The 20,228-nt window shown below is 40.1% G+C and overlaps 2 protein-coding genes across 2 annotated transcripts; both read right to left on the reverse strand.

The window, feature by feature from the left end:
- Nucleotides 1-95: 95 nt before the first annotated feature.
- Nucleotides 96-2,398, reverse strand: taf10 (TAF10 RNA polymerase II, TATA box binding protein (TBP)-associated factor). The gene is made up of 5 exons (XM_027015985.3): nucleotides 1,981-2,398; nucleotides 1,361-1,518; nucleotides 1,209-1,273; nucleotides 689-803; nucleotides 96-485 (listed from the first exon to the last, which is right to left on the reverse strand). Exons 1-5 carry the CDS (start codon nucleotides 2,126-2,128, stop codon nucleotides 396-398), a joined length of 576 nt encoding a protein of 191 aa, XP_026871786.1. The 5' UTR covers nucleotides 2,129-2,398; the 3' UTR covers nucleotides 96-395.
- A 1,859-nt stretch (nucleotides 2,399-4,257) lies between these two features.
- efhd2 (EF-hand domain family, member D2) lies at nucleotides 4,258-19,900 on the reverse strand. The gene is made up of 4 exons (XM_027016005.3): nucleotides 19,382-19,900; nucleotides 8,156-8,303; nucleotides 7,785-7,919; nucleotides 4,258-7,627 (listed from the first exon to the last, which is right to left on the reverse strand). The coding sequence occupies exons 1-4, from the start codon at nucleotides 19,663-19,665 to the stop codon at nucleotides 7,496-7,498; spliced, it is 699 nt and encodes a 232-aa protein (XP_026871806.2). The 5' UTR covers nucleotides 19,666-19,900; the 3' UTR covers nucleotides 4,258-7,495.
- Between the last annotated feature and the right edge of the window lie 328 nt (nucleotides 19,901-20,228).

Below are 20,228 nucleotides of genomic sequence, written 5' to 3' on the forward strand. Positions count from 1 at the left end.
CAAAAAGGTTTTACCAATCGTAAATATTGTGTAAAACAGTAAATCTAGCATAGTAATATATTCTGAACTATACAAAAAGACAGATAACATGAAAATGAGAGTGACAAATAAATCCTGTTTATTTTTGTCAGTACAATGTTACCAACATATAATGAAACAAAAGGCATGGTTAAACAAAATACAAAATAGCTAAGTAAACCAAAGGTCCACACAAAACTGGACCTTTTTTGTCTGCCATTATTAGTTTTCATAGTTAGTTATTATTATGATTATTATTATTAATAATAATAACAACAATAATAATAATCATAATAATAATCATAATAATAAGTCTCTAAGGGGTGGGTACCACTCATTGAAGCTTAAATCCCATGTTAATCTCATGATTTGGTTGTTTATGTGAAGTAGTAGGGTTTCTTAACATTGACACCATATTCTGATAAAGCTGGAGCCAGGTCCTCCATCGTGAGGGTGTACTTCTTGTCCTGGTTTGAAAACAAACAAGCCAAGAAAATATGGAAAAGATCAGTAAACCACAAAAAGAAGACATATCAGTTTCATTATTTTTATCTTATTAACTTAAAATTTATTCAACCATCTATGTTGGCTGACATCTGTGTGCATTCTAAAGTGTCACAACAATGGTTAAATTTCACTGTTTAAAAAAAAAAAAAAATTTAACCCAAACCTTTGCCTTGTTTCTGGAGCTCCCTGAAGCAGTGCCTTTCATTTTACAGTGTTGCAATGCATCATTAGCAATGTCTGAGATAAACTTCTGGGCCGCCAAAGAAATCAGACGAATTCTGCATATACATATGAAGGTAATAAAGAAGGATGCTTTAAAGCTAACAATCATGACTTATTCCAGCATAAAAAAGGTAAATAAAAGAGCAGCACAGTGAGGACATATTTAATAGTTTTAAGTTTTGTCAGATAACACATTAATCTTGCTCTTTCTTACACGTTACACATTAGTCAAGATCAGATAAGTTTATAATTTCAACTGAAATGAAAATAATGAAAATTAAGCAGTTAAAAACAATTTTAAAAAACACCAAAAAAAGATGATGTAGCTGCATTTGAGACTAATTCCCAGGTAGTGATTCAAAAGTCAGACAATCTTTCCATATCTATGTTCATGACAATTATAAACTCAATCATAATATGGTGCTTATAAGAACAATAAATCTCAGAAAAAGCTATCTTACATCCTTGGATCTGATGCTTCAAAACCTGCTCGATTGAGGTAATAGCCTGTAACAGCATCTGGGATCTAATAGACAAAGAGGTTGTAAACAATCAACCAAACAAAAACTGTACATTAAGATGTGATCATTGCTCTCATCACTTGCAAACTCACTGTGGGGGTATAATCTTCTAACTGCATCAGGAAATCAGCAAGTGGTGTGGTTGATATGACAGGCTTCACATCACCATTGGCTATTCCAGTGGGCACATAGAGCCCATTTGAAACGGAGGAGTCCGAAGATGGTGTTGCCATTGCTGCTGACGTTGGAACTGTTCGAGACAAAAGAATGGCATGTATAACTGCAAAATCACTGCAGAAAAAAAAGCGCTTTTAACAAATAAAGTCATCTTATTATCATATATAAAATGACTATGGCACAAATTGTAAAACACACAATCAAAAAGAAAAGTATTTCTCAGCCCTGGTTCTGAAGTACCTCTGGAGTTTTCCGTTCTCACACATTTCATTATTCCCATGAACATCCAAATAAACATGCCTTTCACGTGGTTCAAGGAACCGTGTTAAATCAGTGAAAAATTCTTAAATGTCCAGGTATAGACCAGGACCAGGAATGAGCAACGGTAGAAAAGACAAGACCTAAAAGGAGTTTGTTAACTAACCAGTTAGCTAGCGTTAGCTAATTGTTAACGTTGCTCGCTAAATAACTAGTTGTTAGGTTATATAACTAGTTAGCTATATAGCTACTATTCACGTACAAATTGCCCACTCACCATTGCTGGTTCCAGCTGAGGGTATACTACTGACATTTGCAGCAGAGTTGCTATTTGGTACGCAGTTGCTAGTGTTGCTCGACGTGGAGGAATTTGTTGCTGTTCCCCCACTAACATTAGTAACTGTTTGTGGAGTATCGACATTCATGTCTGCTAAGAAACGTTAGCAGTTACTTTACGGATTTATTTAGTTAGCTAGCAAGCTAGCTAATCTATGAAGATTGTAAAAAAAAATACCCAGTTACTAAATAAATTAAGGTCTTAAATACACAGTCTCTATACTTTGGTAAATATGCGATTCCTTATCTAATTAAAGTCTGCGATCTCGTGAACGAAAGTCGGTAGCTAGCTATTTTCCCCTCAGAAAATTTTGACGGATTTCGTTCCTTTTCGAGTTACGTGAAAATAGCAACTGTTTTGTGATAGTTTTCAAAATAAAGGTCCCTAAATACCGACTATTTTCTCACAAAAATTAGAGGTAGCGAATACTGCTGGTACAAAATAATAAGCATCTAATTATGCTGTTATTTTTAACACATGCTGATTGAAATAATTTAAACCATCGGGAAATAAAATCATCAAGCATTCAGCTTTTAAATGATCACTATGGGATATATTGAAAGATTTCGACGAATACAAGATATTGTCATCATGTTCAACTGAAACGTGGAAGTTACGTCACATGGGTTGATCGCGCCATCTTGTGAGTATTGTTGCCGGGATCATGGCCCCAGTGGCGCTGGTTTGACGTTTAGTGACCTGACAAGGCGCATCTGCTGCAGATAAGGATGCCCCGTCATGAAATTAAAATAAAACATGACACTGTTTAAGGCAAAGGGATCCAAAATAAAGGAGAAACATATTCCTTTAGTCTGTTGATATTACATTTCACTTTATAACCTGCCACCATAGGTCGTTGTGGCTGACAAAATAACTAGTGTGTACACTGGATATCCTCATAACTTTGCCTTGCAATTTATTCCAGTAGCCTGTAGTGTCACCTAACAAATGGCTTAGCCCTTCATAAGGAAAAGGCTGAGGTCGTCGTGCAGCTTTCGTACTGTTAGAGGTCAAAAGAACTGCATAAAGGTGAAATAAAAGGAATAACCTGCTTTTGTTAGCCACTAGGTGGTCCATGTGACAAAATCTTGACCATTATTAAAATCTTCTGAAGCTTAACACTGCTGTCATCTTAAAAAAAACACAATTCTGTATCCAATTGAAATAAAATCTAAAATAAAACACAATTATATATTAATAACAAAGAATAAGTGATGCTTGAAAGGTTATTTCTGACAACCCCTGTTGCGTGCATTTGTATTGTAAGCCTGTTCTTATTCAAAAGAAATATGCAAATTCTACTCCTCCCAAATGACACTGTACACAAATTTGTGAAATAAAATGTTAAATATTTTTATTGCTATGAGAATTATACAAATATATATATATATATATGTATATATATATATATATATATATATATATATATATATATATATATATATATAATCTTAACAATGATCCACTTTTATTAATATTCATAAGGTTACACAAGGATAAAACCAAAACCATCTCACAGTGACAAAGATACAGCTAAAGATGGTAAAATCAGCTAAAATCTAGGGTAAATGAAACACTTTTCAAATTCTACAATGAAAACAAATGTTGTGAGTAAAAAATGTCCTATAAAATAAGTATGTTTGTTTGTTTTAATCTTGCCTGCAATACTATATGAAGCTAGACTGAAAAGTAAAAAGATATTCTCTGGGTTATAAGGCCTCATCTGTGTTAAACTGAGTCAGTTGCACTGCATAACATTTTAATGCAGTTTAAGATTGCACAGAGCATCAACTTTAACCATTTTAAGAGTTACTAGACACTTATGGTCATTGTTATTTAGAACTAAACATTTCTAATGTAAGTTCAGAGATTTCCAATTCACTCCTTGGAGGTGGTAGTCACTCCAAGTTTGCTTGGCTCGGAGCTGGAACAGAACATATGGACTGGCTGGGGACTCCCAAGGACTCGACAGGAAACCTCTCATGCTAAGGGTTCTGCAGTCCATCAACTGCAGTCCTAGCAGCCACATACACTCCACATTTTAGATGGTCCCCTTGCTCTTACATACCTGACTGAGCACATGAGCACCCGTTAAAATGAGTGCGTTAGAGCGGATACAAAGCCAACGTAGGTAGGGCACAGCGACTGTGAACCCACACTCACCACCTCTTAAACTTCTATTATATGTCTGTTATCTGTTCAAATAGCAACAACATATTTGTTTTAGGAAATGTTTAATTGAACAAGTAAAGGAACTGAACTCTGCTAAAACGTTTGGCACAAGTCTACAGTAAAACTACAAAGACAGAAAATCAGAACCAAGGAGGTCATAGAACAATACAGGATTTAGGCTCTCTGCAGAGAAGGCAAAGTTAGAAAGCAATAGCCCCTTCTTCACCAATTACTGAATAACATTTAAGTACCTATGGAATGGAAACACTCAAGTGATTAAGGGATAAAATAAGAAATTAAGTGAAAATTAGTGCAACAACTCAGGTGTGGTTCCTGAGATAATTAAGCAACTCCTATTCCAACCTCTAATTTAAATATAGAAAATGTATACACTTGAGTAATGTACTGAGCATAGAAGTGACCAACTGCCCTCTCAGCAATAAAAAGCAAGCCAACTGGACCACTTATATAAGTGAATTCTTATCAGAATTTAGAATGGCCATAGAGATATGTTTTTCAATGATGCTTAAACAAAAATTACATAATATTTTGCATACATTACTCAGTTTTGTTTTTGGTTGGATATAAAACTGTCAGTGGCCATTCTAGATTGTCCAACAACAAACAGTGCTGTCTTCAGTAGGCTTGTTGCTTGAGAGGGCAGACACATTTTACATTATCTTAAATGGTAAAGGTCATTCAGTGACCACTTCTGCTCTCTGGATGGGGAACTATTTTCATTGCAAATGAGGACATTTTTCAGAGCAGAAGTTCTGCAATAAAGGACTTTTATATTAGACTACACTGAATGGTAAATAAATGGCTTGCTTAACTTAAATATGCCCTGTGCTGAAGTAAACGTTTTCTTATAATTCTGATTTACTCAAGTGTTTCCATTATTTTGGCAACTGATACTCACATACTCTACAAATATTCATCCCTCATTATCCATGGTGTTTTTAATCTGCAGGATATCTGATTACATTAAAAGGAAAAACATCACATCACATGAAAATAAACAAAGTGAAAGTCTAGAAACGTGAAACATATTCATGCGTCTATTGTTTGCATTTTCTCAATACTAGACAAGTTGCCAGTGACTCCAAACATACTGTGCTTAAATTTACAAAGTGATGCATAGCAATAGTCCACATCTGTCCCCAAAATAAAACAACAAAAAACAAAAACAGTAAATGTTTAATCACAGAATACCACATCAAATGTGAACAGCTGATATATATGGACATTTTTCATAAGGGAGACAAGTTGTGACCAGTGATGCCCATTTCAAGAAAATAATAAGCACATATTCTTTTCACAAGACCCCCTTTACCATACAAAACTAAAAGCATCTTAAATTTATTTCATGAAAAAATATTTTATTCTTTACACATCTCTTAGTTACCTGTAATGTTGTGTGCTGCCAGTTGCATGAGTTTCTTTAAAATCACAGAATTGGGTGCTTAAAGACAATTCTATTATGAGTAGCATCTTCAGCGTTCCCCAGGTTTTCCACCATATTAAACCAAACTTTATTTGTAGAATAAGCATTTAATTTGACAGTCTACAGTTGCATTCCATGCACCGTCTACTTGTTCATGCAAATGTCTTGCTAATTTTGTGTGTGTGTGTGTGTGTAAGGCAATACAAAGAAAAATTATAATTTGAGCTCACCTTTCCAGAGTACTACAGTGTGAACGATGTTTCAAGCATACTTCTAAAGGGTTGTGCAGAGAGGCTAGTTGATCTATATTTTCATGCCAGCACCTGATCTTGTTTAGCTGTGACACATCACAAGTCAAGCATCAACAAACAGCTCCAAATGCTTACAGCTAGCTAGCTGTACGGGACAGTGCATAACACTGGCAACTGACGCTACAACACCCAGCAGCTGAACTGAGCAAGTGAGTTCTCATTTTTTTTATGTTCCTCCTATTCTATAAACATCTCACAGTTCCTAGTTTGACTCACACACACAAAACCAGCAGCACAGTAGAAGAGTCTTCTAGAATTATGGCCTGAGTGCACTGCCTCAGCAGAACAGTTAGACTTGTACACAGATGGAAATTGGGTGCCTACAAAACAGCTGCATCATTTAAAGACAACTAAGCAAAGAAAACGTTCATTCGCTTATGTGCCAATGCGGCACAATATGCAAGACTGAATGTTTTTGGTCTCTGCAAATCAAAAAGCTGACAGCACTGGGTGGTCAAAATATTGGACAGCCTTATTTCAAATAAATGCAGTGCTATAACAGCAGCTTGGTAAGACGTTTTGGAATATTCTGAGGTTTTTGGTGTCTCAAGCCAAAAGCTCCCAGTGCGCCCAGTCAGACATTTTGTTTCTGTATGCGTGTGAGCATATGAAAATGGGTGCTTGTGAGTGTTCATGCAAGCAACATTTGGAGAGATTTGTCACACACAGCAGCACGAACAGGGATCAACAAAAACTGATGGAGAGAAGATCCAGAAAATCAGGGGCAAGATTGTCAGCACACATCACAGTGGCCATGCAGAAACACAACCACCATCACAACAACCAGAATCACCAGTCACAAATACACACTCCTACTACCACCCAGTGTCAAAATATGGATTATTCTAGGCTGTTATGTGAGGTTGAGCACTTACTAATGTTTGCTGTTCCAAAGGCATTGCTGTGCTAACCTAATCGGCAAGGATACCACTGAACCTAGTATTTACATGCACAATGTATGACTGTGGATACAGTGCATAATTACCACCAACGGAAATACAAAGGACTGGATGCGCAAATATATTTAAAACATACACACAAAAACAAAAAAATTTAAACTCACATTTACTTTAATATTAATGAATATACCCCTGTGTACTATAATTATTTGACCATCATAGGAATAAAATCGAAATCAAGTGACCCAGAATGAGATCACGCGCACGCACGCACAGACACACTTTGAATGGAGTACAAATTAGCCAAGTGACACATCCAGTCCAGTGTAGGCAGATAAGTGCTTCAGAGGATGCCAAATCTGTTCAAAATCCACTTGAGAGGAGGATCAATGAGGATGTGAGTAAAACCATTTCAGCTCACTGTGTACTACTTATTTAGCCATTACCAGGTCAATTCTACTCTTATCTCCTTTTTCAGAAAGCAAACTTTGAACAGACATCACTTAAAGCTTTGCATAGTATCTCTGCTAAGGGAGCTCTGTTTGAGAAACCGAACAGTGACGCGGACAGACAGAAAGGGAGAAGAGGCGGGTGCTTGAAGCAGGGATCGACAGGGCAGGCGAAGGAGGTCATTTGAAGGCAGACTGCAGCTCCTTGAACGCAGCTTTCCTCTGTTTCTTCTCCTCTGCCTGTCGTTTCTTCTCTTCCTGCTCATGACGGATCTCTGCCTCGAAACGGCTCGATTCATTAATGGCCTGGACCTGATGCAAAGGTAATATTGCATAAATAAGCTATTATTAAACCAAAGAATATTTTAACATTAACTGATGCTTTTACCCAAAGCAACTTAGTGATGTCATTTATTGTCAAAGTGCTAATAACCCAAGCTAAAGAACAGAAGACAGAATAATGCCTGACTTTGGCTTCGAAGAAGGTCTTTGCCCCTTTCACACCCTCTGTAGACACATCGATTTCAGAGAGCCGTGCCAATGCATGCAGCCCGCTGTCCTCGGCCAGCTCCCCTGCGGCTGCCTTCCTGAAGATCAGGAGGAACTGGAGAATAAAGAAACAGGGAGTTTCTTTCAGTGACTATGTAGGTTATTACTCAATTCCATATCGCAGATTCAACTGTTGTACTGACATAACAGTAATATAGTATGCAGTGATGCATCAGTGCAATTAATCTCCCGATTGCATATCATCACTACAGACATCAACCCAAATAGCAGTCTCAGTCCAGTACATGTGTGGGGACTATTGAAGTGCATGGTTTTATGCATGCCTCTTACCTCTCTAAAGCAAAGCTTGCCATCCAAGTCCTCGTCTACTTCTTTGATCATGTTCTTCAGGCCCAGGTGAGTCTGCGGAGCTCCCAGCTTCTCCATCATCAGCTTGAGTTCCATCAGGTCAATGTAGTTATCTTTCTCCGAGTCATATCTGCACACAGATGGACAGCAAATTAAATCAGTGTCAGCTCTCAATGTAGCATCTGCTAGCAAAGGAAACGGTGGGCACATCCTATTTCTGCACCTAGTTAAAATGGCTAATGAACTAGTCATACCATCTGTGACCTACAGGGGGCAGTACAAGCAAAAAAAACCTCAAAACCATTTTTGTGAGAACACAGAAGATGCGGTCTTTTACTACAGCCTCCTCAGATCTATATTTCAACATTCATTTCTAGAAAGAAGGGCTGATTAAGGTCTAACTAATCCCAATCTGCTAGTGAGTCTAGTGTCTGCTTCACAGAACCCACACGTCACTGCAAAATTAGCAGCACCATTCTATGAAAAAGCTAAGCAGTTCATTGTTATGCGAGCTATTTGGCTACCAGGTGTAAAATGAAAAGAATGTGTGTGTAAAAAGTGGGCCATTTATAAAAATGGCCTCTTGTGGTGGCCATCAGGATGTTACAGGTTAAAGGCAGCATTAACAGTTGCAGTAACATCAGCAAGACAATACAAAAGCACAGTGCTATACTCTCCCCTTACTGCTTCTTAGCTGAATCACACATACTTTAATTTAAAGCATTACTCTTTTTGATTTTTTGCCAAGACATGACATTTGACTGCATTTATAATCCACAGACCATTTGTCAGTCAATTCCTTTTTAACATTGCAGTTTGTGCAATGTTAACATCCAGCCTCTAGGCTAAAGAACATAGCAGGGGAGGAAGAACGATGGTGGCGTAGTATGCAGTGTCTCCCTGTCCCACACAGAACAGTTTGTACCAAGAGGGCCTGCAGGTGCACCAATGTGACAGAGGTAACAGAAGAAATCTAGAGGACAAAAAATGAACGAGGAAACAAGCAAAACAAAATGGAGGAGACAGACAGACATGGTGAGAGAGTTAGAACAGTGTGACATGCCGGAGGAGGAGGGAGGTCTGGTTTAACAGGAGCTGTGAGTAGGATGCTGATGCAGCAGGTCAACAAATGCAATGTGTGTGTGTGTATATGAGGGAAATTGGGTGAACAAGTCACTTCCCCATGCCATCAGTTATTATACTGTGTCTATACTACTGTCACACACACAGTTGCCAAGGCAGCAGGGTTGAGCCTCTCACCAACAAGTGGACCTTTTATGCTCTTTTCTACAACTCTCTCTCATTTAAACATTCATAAAAGTCTTCCATTCCAATAGAGTTTGAGCAAGGGTCTAGATGCGGAGTGCCGGACTGTTACAGATTCACCAGTGAACAATAGCTATAAGAACATGGCTACACTCAGCTAAATGTTTCTATAATGATTTATGGCATGTGGGGCTATGAAGCCTGCCACTGACAAATACAGGCATGTGGCATTCAAGCAGATGCATACAAGCTCCCGTGAACGCTTCTCCTGTTCCAATCTCCACGCTGTAACTAAAAGCCTTTGTTGAAGTGCCACAGTCCCTTCCCTCCCAGCTCCAACTACAGCCAGCCAAATGGGCTCCCTTATGGCAACCAGTCCACAATGCAATGACTGGGTCTGTCCGGGTCCGTCTATCAGCACAAAGTAAAAAGTATAGTAAGAGAGGAAAGTTGGGACCAAAAAAAAGGAATAAATTAGCCGAGGAGTTAGGAGAGAAGAACAAAAATGGGAATGTGGGGGGAGAAAAAAAAAACAAACAAAAAAAAAAACCGCACTGGCCAATGGAGAAAAGAACACTTCTTTTTATTCTCATGCCAGCAAACATAGTGAGCCGTTTAACAGAGCTGCCTTAGTTGTTACCAAGTAACCCCTCCAGCACATGCAGTCTCAGTGGTTTCACAGTAGTGGGGACACACACGCATACACACAGTAATCTGCATTTCTGTCTGACAGGCTTTGTGCGCCCCGTCCCATACGCTTCATGAATATGGAGTCTGGGTCCATCTGCTCTCACAGCTGGCAATAACATTACTGTCAGCAGTCACATGACACCTGCAGCTGTCTCTCACACCCACACCTTTTACTCCAGATTAACTGTTTATCAAAGGGGGGGGGGGGGGGGAATGTCTGGTCTCAATTAACCTGCAAATTCATCCAATCCGGCATGACGCCTCACGTTGGACTTTAACAGGTCAGTCTTGGGACAGGGATGAAGTCCTAAAGAGCAACTCTAAAGAGGTTCAGAAAAGGTGTCAGTGGTGACCGGCATGGTAACAGTTCAGAATTATCAATAATGTGAGAGTATTGAATGCTAACTAAATTTAAGGTAACATGCAACCAATTTACTCAGTAAAGTAGCACATACAAGTCACGCCACCTTTTCTCCTTTTCTTCAAAACATCAAGCCTGTTCTCCTACATATTTACAGCCGAGTGGCCAGCCAAAGGTCATCTGATTCTAAGATAGGAGAGTTCTAAGAACGTTTTTAGAACTCTCGCTGTTTCTGTTCTGGTCTAAAAACAACATGTACGTCTTTCATAAGGTCAAGTTCCCTTTATTGTCTCTTCCAGTCTCCCCCTTCAGAACAATATTGTGCTGATTTTATTATATGCTACGTAAGCCTGTCGATAACCTTGACAGTGAAGCTCCCAGGGAGGAAGAGAAGTCGGCAGAACGTTCAATCACACCAAGATTAAATTTGAGGAATAAGGAGGCAGACAGCTGCATTTTGACCAAATAAGTCTAACTCCAAGTAAGAACATGAATCGTAACTACGGAAACTGAAGCAATCAGAACTTCCGTTTGCAAAGAATTAGGGGGAAGTAAATGGCAAAAGTCAGCCCTTGACTTTCCTGTAGATTAAAACACAGTTGATTTAGAGGGAACTTCATGTTGCCAACTTGAGTTAACTAAAGCTTATGTTTGCCTCAATGCAGAATACATTTGTCTGCCATTTTAGAAGCTGTAAATATGTTAAGTCATTCTTGCTCACAGTGATTCAATGCCCTGTACAATCATTTGGGAAATTCAATGTGACATACTGACAAACAAAGACCTTGCGTATGGTGTACATTTCCACAGCAGCAAAATGTTTGTGTTGAGAAAACAGCATTCAAAACTTTGCAAGCTGCTAGCGTATACTTTAAGAAACTATCAACTAGATAATCTGGTGCTTGCAAATACATGAGCCACACTAAGCAAGACCAAACATCAAGCAAGGCCCACATAAGCACTCAGCTACATCACTGTCACCATCCTGCAGTGTCTATGCCCCTCGTAGGAGAACCAAACAGCACAGTCTCCGGAAAACATTCCCAAGGAGCCCTGGCCACTTCTGAGAGAAGTAACAATGTGTGGAATGCATTTTGCCAGGGAGATGGGGAGGAGTTCTGAGAGGTGAGGAGTAAATGAGGAAAGTCAGACAAGAGAATTTAAGGATAACCATGAGGAGAAAGAGGCATGGGGAGTGGGATCTGAAGGAGATGACAAGAGGGGGCTACAGAAGACATTTAGCATCCAAGTTCATATACGAGTCCTAATTTAATTGCCTTGTAGGGTTGTATTTCATTGGCATCTCACATGACTTTCTAAATAACCACACTTTTCTGCATGAAGTAACATCACATTCTCAACATTACAGAATCTGGCACATAAAGCTTCATTGAACTGAAGCAATGTAGACTGCAGTGCAGTGGTAGGTTTTACACCTTGGAACTGAGCTTCACACCTAAAAAGGTGTGAACCTGTGAAGTCTACATGTGAATGAATAATTTAGCCTGGACAACCTCAGCCCTGATGTCTGAGCCACATATAATCACCTGTACTAATGGTCACTTAAATTAGAGAGTAAAGCAAAAATGTTTTGCCTATTCTTAAGCATGACTACTTATATTCATCTTTGGTATCAGCACCTTACACCCTATGACGCAGCGTTATAACAGATTGCACGGTTTAGTTGTACAGGACAGCAGCCAAGCAGACAACCAGGCTTCAGGCCAGGCCTTCTCTCCTCTGCTCACTCCCATTCTTTTTGCCCTCTTTCACTCTCTGCCAATCTCCCTTAGCCCTAATCCTAGGTTGCTAAGCAACAGCAAAGCAAGCATGGGAAAACCCTCTCTCACATGAGCACATGCACAGACATGTGCACACACACACACACACACACACATTAAAATACCTTCTCTTATGACGTGTACGTACGCAACAGATGTGTTGAGTCGCCTGTGCTTGTGTGAGAATGAAGTTTAGGTTCTGTAATGGACCCTTGTGTAATGCAATCCAGTGTGTGTACGCACAGGATCTCACTCAGTTGCTCTCTTGGGAGATGCTACACAGACGTGAAGCGGCAGCACAACTGCAGTCCGGACTCCACTGGCCACATGGGCTAGACAAAAGCTCTAGGGCTGCATACAATATTCATCAATATTCTGGTGCCATGTGCTGTTAAGTGATCTGGTCAAAGTTTTTAACAATATATACATTAGTCAAAAGACTCTACAAACAATGCTTTAGCTAAAATGAGCCACTTGTGGGAGCAGACTTGAACGAATTAACAGACGTCCAGCATGACTGCTCCTTTAGATAACCACAGTTATTTCAATGCCAACAGTATATAAATGCAGTGAGATGACACTTCATGAGGTGGTAATTCCTTGGAGTTTAAGATTATGCTTCCAGCAATTTATGTCCATGTACCTGTAGTGTGTGCATGAGCAGGTGAGTTTGTGCACGTGTGTACTTGTGTGCATTTGTTTGTGCATGTTTGTGTGTAGATGTGCTTATGCATGTGTATGTCGGAAAGAAAGCCCAGTTCTTCTGCTGTGTGGCAGTAAAGTTTTATGCTGCTGAGGAATACTGACTGACCATGCCTCCTAGGTGAAGTTTATTACACATCCTTATTATGTCACTTATGTACAGCCATTCATAACACTGTCAATCTATACTGCCCTTCAGTGGCCTCTGGAAAACAATGAATGTGAATAAAGATGATGATACTGAATTAGATTCAGAGGAAGGAAACATTTCAATTAACTCTGAGAAAGCGGCCACATCTCTCAGCTGTATAGGCAGACCCTACATGCCATTCACAAGCTCTCGCGGCCACTGAGAAGTCGCCTTTGAACCATTGCTCTGTGATATACCAGTGTCCCAGCCAGATGTGTGGTCTTGGAGCTGCAGCTCATTCTGCAATGGGTCATGGGAAACCAGGCCCATCACAGTTCTCCAAGTTCCACATGGAAAAGTCTTCTTTCTCCTGGCTAAACCAAGCCATATGGGACTGTGCAGCTGAGAGCAATATAATGCAACTCAAGATTTGTGAATAGGAGGTCAGATTCCAAACAGTATTAAGACACTTTAAAATCTTTTACAGAGATACTTAGTTTGATGGCTCTCTAACACTCTCACCACCCACTGATTCATTTACTAGCACCCCTGCAAGCAAAAAATCAATATAAATCAAGACAAAAATCAATATAAAACACGTTGTACATAGCACATCTTCTAAAGCAACTCCCTGAATAGCTGAATTTAGACATCAGACCTTCTCATTCTGTGTACTATAAAAAGGTACAGTGATTTTCCACTTTACAGCCTCTGGTGAACCTGACAACTTCTCAGTCTTGTTAACCTATACCAGTTACCTGAGTTAAGTACTCAGAGATGACTTACAGTTACAGGCTGTAGTCCAGAGTCCTTATATAATCAATAGTCCAATCTGCCATAAAGCCATATGAGGAGTTGTTTTTAAAGATTGTTAATCAATAATTGGATGATTGCTGCATTTCTGGACAGGGACAAAAGTTTTTACTGTGATTAAAATATAGTACCCATTATACACAGTGTAAATAGAACTTCATAGCCACACTGCATTTTGACATATCAATATATAATCATATTAACCAAAAGAGGAAAAGCAGGCAGAGATATACTACCAAAGGCAAAAGAAACCAAAACTATACATACAAATTATTGCATCTCGGTCACATTTGATAACATTCCACTACCTGTCTTAACTAGTCACAAATTTCTCAACCACAGAGAAACATCCCTTAAAACCTTGCCAAACTTTCTTGCTCTTCCAAATGGACCCTACATGGTGGGGTCATAATATGAATCCATGCAATATTGTGCATTCATACTAATCCAGGAACTTTGAGTATAAAGGATCAGTTAGAGCCACAGTCCTCAGAGTGAACCTCAGCTAGAATCCTGCACTACCACTGGACCAAGAGCAGTGCTCAGCAGTGTGAAACTGACCGTGCCGCAGCACCCCCTGCGGTCAAGCTCCTGCAGCTCTTCACTTAGACTCTAGACCAGGAGACTAAACACTGGTGCTTAAGCAGTGTCCCACTCAGATCAGCCGACAGCCACAGACATCTAGAACGCTGGAGAGTTTATTTTTAGCAGTGCCAGAGTGTGGGGCTGCAAGAAAAAAAGCCCTATAAGAAAGACGTACATCCTACTCAACTGTGGAGGCCTGGTTTGAAGACATGCTGTCACAAGCACTGACTGAACTGTGCACTGATAGAGCACATATGGCAATTCTGCAGTAACTGGTCGGGTTTCTTTGCTGCCTACTGCTTTCGTGAGTCATTGTGACTGGTGCGTTGTGAGTCATCCGAAGGTGTGAGGTCTGTTTGTATGCACATTTAGTGCAGATGAAAGAAGTGAAGATTCTCTGCTAAACACAGAGCACAGCAAAAACAAAAGCAAACAAGATGTATGTTGATAACACTTTCCAATGACCTCCAAAAGACACCGCAGGACCTCAGCCTTGCTAGGTCAGCGCGTCAGTCAGCTTGGACAGGCTGACAGTAGGGACAGGCTCAAATTTTCGGAAAACTTTTAGGATGCTAAACTACACAAGGCCCTGGGGGCACAGGATTCCGCAGAATTGTTAGGGTAAAGATGTTAAATACTTTGATGCTTCACATTATTACAAATATTGTGCAAGATCATGGATTTTACAGATGATGTGTGGCACACAGGTAGTGTCCCTCAAAAGCACAATTTGCAGTCAAAACCAGCAGTGCACCATCATCTTGTCCGTGCAGCAGTTTCCTACAGGTCGCGAGGTTGAGCATTTGATCAAGTTTCATTTTCAAGTCTGATTTTGACTTCCAATGATTATAAAAACAAAATAATCGAGATAAAACTATTATTGTGCTGCATTCCACTTCACAGCGAATTCTGACTCTCAGTTTGTCTTATGAATTCACGCTTTTCCTTTCCATCGGCACACTTTCGCCCTTCCCTAATAGATCAGACTCACTCTCAGCCAAGCTCTGGTACCTTTAGGTCAGCTCGAGCCAAGATGACTAAAATAAGCATCGGCCAACAAAAAAGGTAACACCAATTCAGCTGTTTGGGAACACTTTGGTTTCAAGTAGTGCGACAAATACTGTGCAAGATTCATCACCCAGTGGTGTCTGCACCACAAAGCAATACGACCAATTTGTTTAATCATCGGAAATTCAATCACAAAGTGGTCTATGACCAAATAAAGGAAAAGAAATGCGAAGCCCTCTCCACTTCTTCCACCATAACACAGTCATCGATTAAGCACTCTATATAATGCACCCACCTAACCATCCAGCTCTCAAAGACAAAAAGAATAATCACATTCTTCCTTGTCAAAGACATGCTCAAGTAACACTACTGGCAACCAAGGATTCCAGAAACTGGTAAATATCAGGCCATAGCGCTTAAGCCACATTGGATGCTGAGGAGGACCAACTGGATTGGTGGAGGGAATTCCAGCTCTACCAATGGCTCGCCAAGCTGGCAAGGAAGTATCTGTGCATCCCATCTATGAGTTCCTCTTCAGAGAGGGACTTTTAGCACAGGTGCTAAATATTGTCACCTGCCTGCACTCATCTCGTGTAAACAAGATGGTGCTGATGGCTAAAATATTTTTAAGACATTACATTAATAACATGAAGCAGCCCTATCTGTATTTGCCACATTACTTAGTCTTAAGTTGTAGTTGAACATTTATTTCCCATTACTTATGGACCACGATGGCGAGCAAGCCTTTAATTTCCTTGGGCTTAGATACTGACTGGAATATGTTGAATATAGAGATTTCTAAAATGTTGAATTTTTTAGGCTGTGAAGTTTTCAGTAGGCTGTGGCAGAGCACAATAGTACATATTTTTATTTTACTTTTTAAAATTACATTATTTGCTATTGTTTTTCCAGTTATTTTTAAATTTCAATAAATGCATGCTTCCAAAGTCAATGTGTAGCTTACTATGTGTAGCAGTTAAATAATCATGACCTCAATACTGAAAATCCTTGAGAACATGACAGCTCACCACACAACACGCCTGCGCCTTACATAGATACGCAAAATATCTAAGCAAATTTATCTTTCACTTAGTATAATGAAAATGTGCACAGAAATAATCACAACGCCACCAGATTTATAGTTCTTCCTCTTCCAAGCAGTTCTCCAATTACTCATGTCCAAACAAACCAGCCTCACTTTGACACACTATGCATTAAAGCTTTGCACGATTGTGTTTGTATCAGCCAATCCCAAATAGGGAGTTGGCGGAAGGAAATCTGGGTTGAAGGGCCCGGGGTGTGGGTGAAGCCTGCATTCGTCCACCCTGATCTTACTGCACGCATTTGTTCACTAGCTCATTCACTTTCTTGTGGAACAAAGGCCAAAACTAATTTTGTGCATACAGTAGGGTTGGCCAATTTATTGAGATTAAAATCCATCATGGTATATTGAATACAGCGAAAGAGATAAACACCAGCATTTATGAGAGCTGGAATGTCGCTTGAAGGAAGGAAAAAAAAAAAAAAAAAAAACATTTCCCAGCATAGCTAGTGAATCACATCCAATATGATATTTGGCCTGCAAATTTACTCTGGGAAGACAACCTAGCATGAGTTACTGCAAGGTTTATTTCCCATTTAGGCAGGGCTCACGTGATTCTGACAACGGGAAGCTGCCCAGAGAACGCCCCTTCCTCTCCACCTCTCTCTTATTCACAACCTAAGGCAACACAAGCACAAAGCCTCACGAAAGCACAACTTCACTACATCAATCTGAGCACAGGATCATTATCATACACCTGGAAGGGGTAAGCTACACTGCACTCAGTACACAAAGCAGAAGAGTGCTAAAGGAAGGATATTTGGTTCCTTGAGCTACACAATCATACTTATCACAAGGAAAAACATTCCATATAAAAGTTCTGGGTTAGAAAAAAAAGCCTTTTTGGTTAATGTTTAACTCTAAGAAGTCAGCCGCAGATCCTGAGCCACCCAGTTTTCTACCACAACAATGCAACCACCAGATTCCTAAACTGTTAGTAGATCCTGACATGGTCCAGTTCTAGGTCTGCCTGGGTAATACACATTGTCATAGCCTGAGTGAAAAGTGCAGAAAGACATCAGAGGGGTTGTGTTTTTCCAAAAAAAGGAACAAATTGTACTTGGTGATTGAGTGTCTAGCTTTTATACCTTTAGAGAGACATTATTAAGAGAGACATTGTGAGCCTGAATGAGTGCCATCTCCACAGAGCTGCTCCCATGATTTTCAGAGCAGATGGACATTTCACCCTGTGATGCCTTCATATCTGCCATATCTATGCTTCGCATCAACTTTTGCATAACAACCTTGCACGATAAGCCTGCTCTATGCAGAAGCACTGATTTTTGAGGACCCCATTGGCAGTAGGACATGTTGAGTCCTGAGAGCTCATTTTCAGTCAGCACATTAGCACAACACAGAAATTCCCCTCAGGGAGATGTTATTAGAGGACCTGTCATTTCTGCACCTGAGGTTGTAGCCATGGCAGTTTTATCACGGACCTTCATGTGGGAGTAGAGTAACAGAGAGACCTCACACTTCTCAAGCATCTGGGCCATAAAAATTGACAGAAAATGGGGAGGTCTACAGTCTAGCAGCTGTTAATAAAACCTTGGTTAATGAAACCTTGTTGATTTCATAACCTTTCAGAAGATTACTGCTACAGCATAATGAGACATGGAAATCAGGGATACTGGAAAGTAACTGTGATCCTCAAGAAGGTCCCCCACAGGACCTGACAATTCTAAGATACAATAACTTCCTGTTCCTAAAATCCAAACAGCCCCCCCTTCCCAAAACAAAAACTCTTCACAGGCACCTCCTCCACTGAAAACAGCTATTTGCATAATTCAGGATGATTCTATTGGTCAATTGTCTGTGGTAACAAAGACAGCTCTGTCTGTAGCTCTGAACTTCAAGATGCAGAAGTGTAGAGAGGAAAGTTTGACATGCTTAGTGTAATGCTTCCCACATTGCTCAGTTCTCCATGAAAGGGAGTCTGTCAATGCTGTTAGCTGGCCTAACATGTGCCCCAGTACCCAGGAGAATCAATGCACCATCCTGGATCGCCTCTGACCGATCCTCCCTTTGTTGTACCAGAAATGCTTTTTTATAACTGGAAAAAGCGGGCTATAAAAGTCGTGACCAGTCTCATACCAACTGGAATAGGCACTTAATCAACGTTAATACACGAGAGAGAGATGCATGCAGTCTATTGCATGAATGTGTGTCCAAACTGCAAGTCCTAAAGACAGTTAACAGGCACCACACTGCATGATTACGTAGGAAAAGTGGACTTTGATTTGACAGTGTGTGTGTGTGTGAAGAAAAAGTTTGGGTGGGGCTTTGTTATGCCTATATATTGGACTTCAGACACTGGCGGTTCTTTGCATAAAAGTACACGGTGTACAGACTAAGAGAGAAAACAATAGATCAGCTATCCATCTACAATATCACCATTTAGTTGCCTGGCTAGACATAGTTATGCGTTTAAGATTTGGTAGTACTGCATATGACAGTCATAAAGTAGCTAAAGAGAAACTGAATATTAAAAATGCAAATGCTCATTGGTGACAAGGTCATAAGGTGTGAATGCACATAATGAAAACAACCCGACATTTTTACAAAGCAGGGTCTAAAGAAAGGAGTAACCCATTAACGTTACGAACATAGCATATGTTCTCATTTACAGCCAAGCTAGCTAGCTAGTTAGTTATACATCTACGTTTACGATCCACTGCAGATCATGTTAACAGAACAGATGACTTCTGACTTTATAGCCATGACATTTAGGACAACACTACAGCCCACTGGCGATGGATGGATTACTTACTGTTTGAACATTTTCTCCATGTCTTTAATTTGCTTCCTGGAGAATTCCTTGAATTCGGTGTAAGGGTTGAACACCTTCATACTGGGCTGCTGATGCTCGCCTACACCTTCGTTCAGTTCGCCACGACGCTGCAGCTTAGCCCCCAGTTCAGAGTCGGCGTTCGCGGTTGTTGGTTTCTCATCCCCTCCGTTTTCATGCTGCTCGTCTACGGCCACGGGTTCCTCCGCGCCCTCCTCTATTTGCAGCCGGCGGTTAAGCTTCATTGACAGCTCGTTTGTTGCCATTTTCTGCTTATTTCAAAAAGTCTTTATCTACTAGGCAAGCAGCATGAGTTTAAAAATACTGAGGTCTGCACTACCCGCAGTCCACGGACAAATAAGTGCTTTTATTGCGCAAAATAGTTCAAATAAACATGCGGTGTGTGTGGTTTAAAATGTTAAATGTTAATCATACGCTTAAAAGGCGGATTGACGGTTCTTGTACCGTCCGCAACGATTCAAACGAGCAGCACGCTCTGTGGAGTTCGTGTAAATAGCAGCGCTTAAAAAAATACGCCTATCGCCATGACGCTGCACCACGCTTCTTAAAGAGATATACACACACAAAAACAGCACAAATAAAAGTATGCGTAAGAATCAAAGGCAGCGAGTATCCGCCACTCTAGTGAAAGATGGATATTTTAATCTCTTACCGAAACCAATAATGATTTAATAACGCTCTCCCAATCCTTTGCATTTTAATTAGTACACGTGGTCTTAACTTTGACTAACTGCTGATATGCAAAATGTATTAGAAGTGCTAAGTGCTGTGTGATTTGCATTTGACCATGCGGTAAACGGAACTATGT

Source organism: Electrophorus electricus, chromosome 25, assembly GCF_041902795.1.
Source record: "Electrophorus electricus isolate QZ-2024a chromosome 25, ASM4190279v1, whole genome shotgun sequence".
Classification (NCBI taxonomy): domain Eukaryota; kingdom Metazoa; phylum Chordata; class Actinopteri; order Gymnotiformes; family Gymnotidae; genus Electrophorus; species Electrophorus electricus.

Coding starts and splice junctions, on each gene's coding strand:
- efhd2 (XM_027016005.3), bottom strand. CDS start 19,665: ATGGCAACAAACGAGCTGTCAATGAAGCTTAACCGCCGGCTGCAAATA. Junction 7,920..8,155: donor GCAAGCTTTGCTTTAGAGAG/GTAAGAGGCATG, acceptor TTTATTCTCCAG/TTCCTCCTGATCTTCAGGAA. Junction 7,628..7,784: donor AGACCTTCTTCGAAGCCAAA/GTCAGGCATTAT, acceptor CCTTTGCATCAG/GTCCAGGCCATTAATGAATC.
- taf10 (XM_027015985.3), bottom strand. CDS start 2,128: ATGAATGTCGATACTCCACAAACAGTTACTAATGTTAGTGGGGGAACA. Junction 1,274..1,360: donor TAGAAGATTATACCCCCACA/GTGAGTTTGCAA, acceptor TTTGTCTATTAG/ATCCCAGATGCTGTTACAGG. Junction 804..1,208: donor GAAGCATCAGATCCAAGGAT/GTAAGATAGCTT, acceptor ATGTATATGCAG/AATTCGTCTGATTTCTTTGG.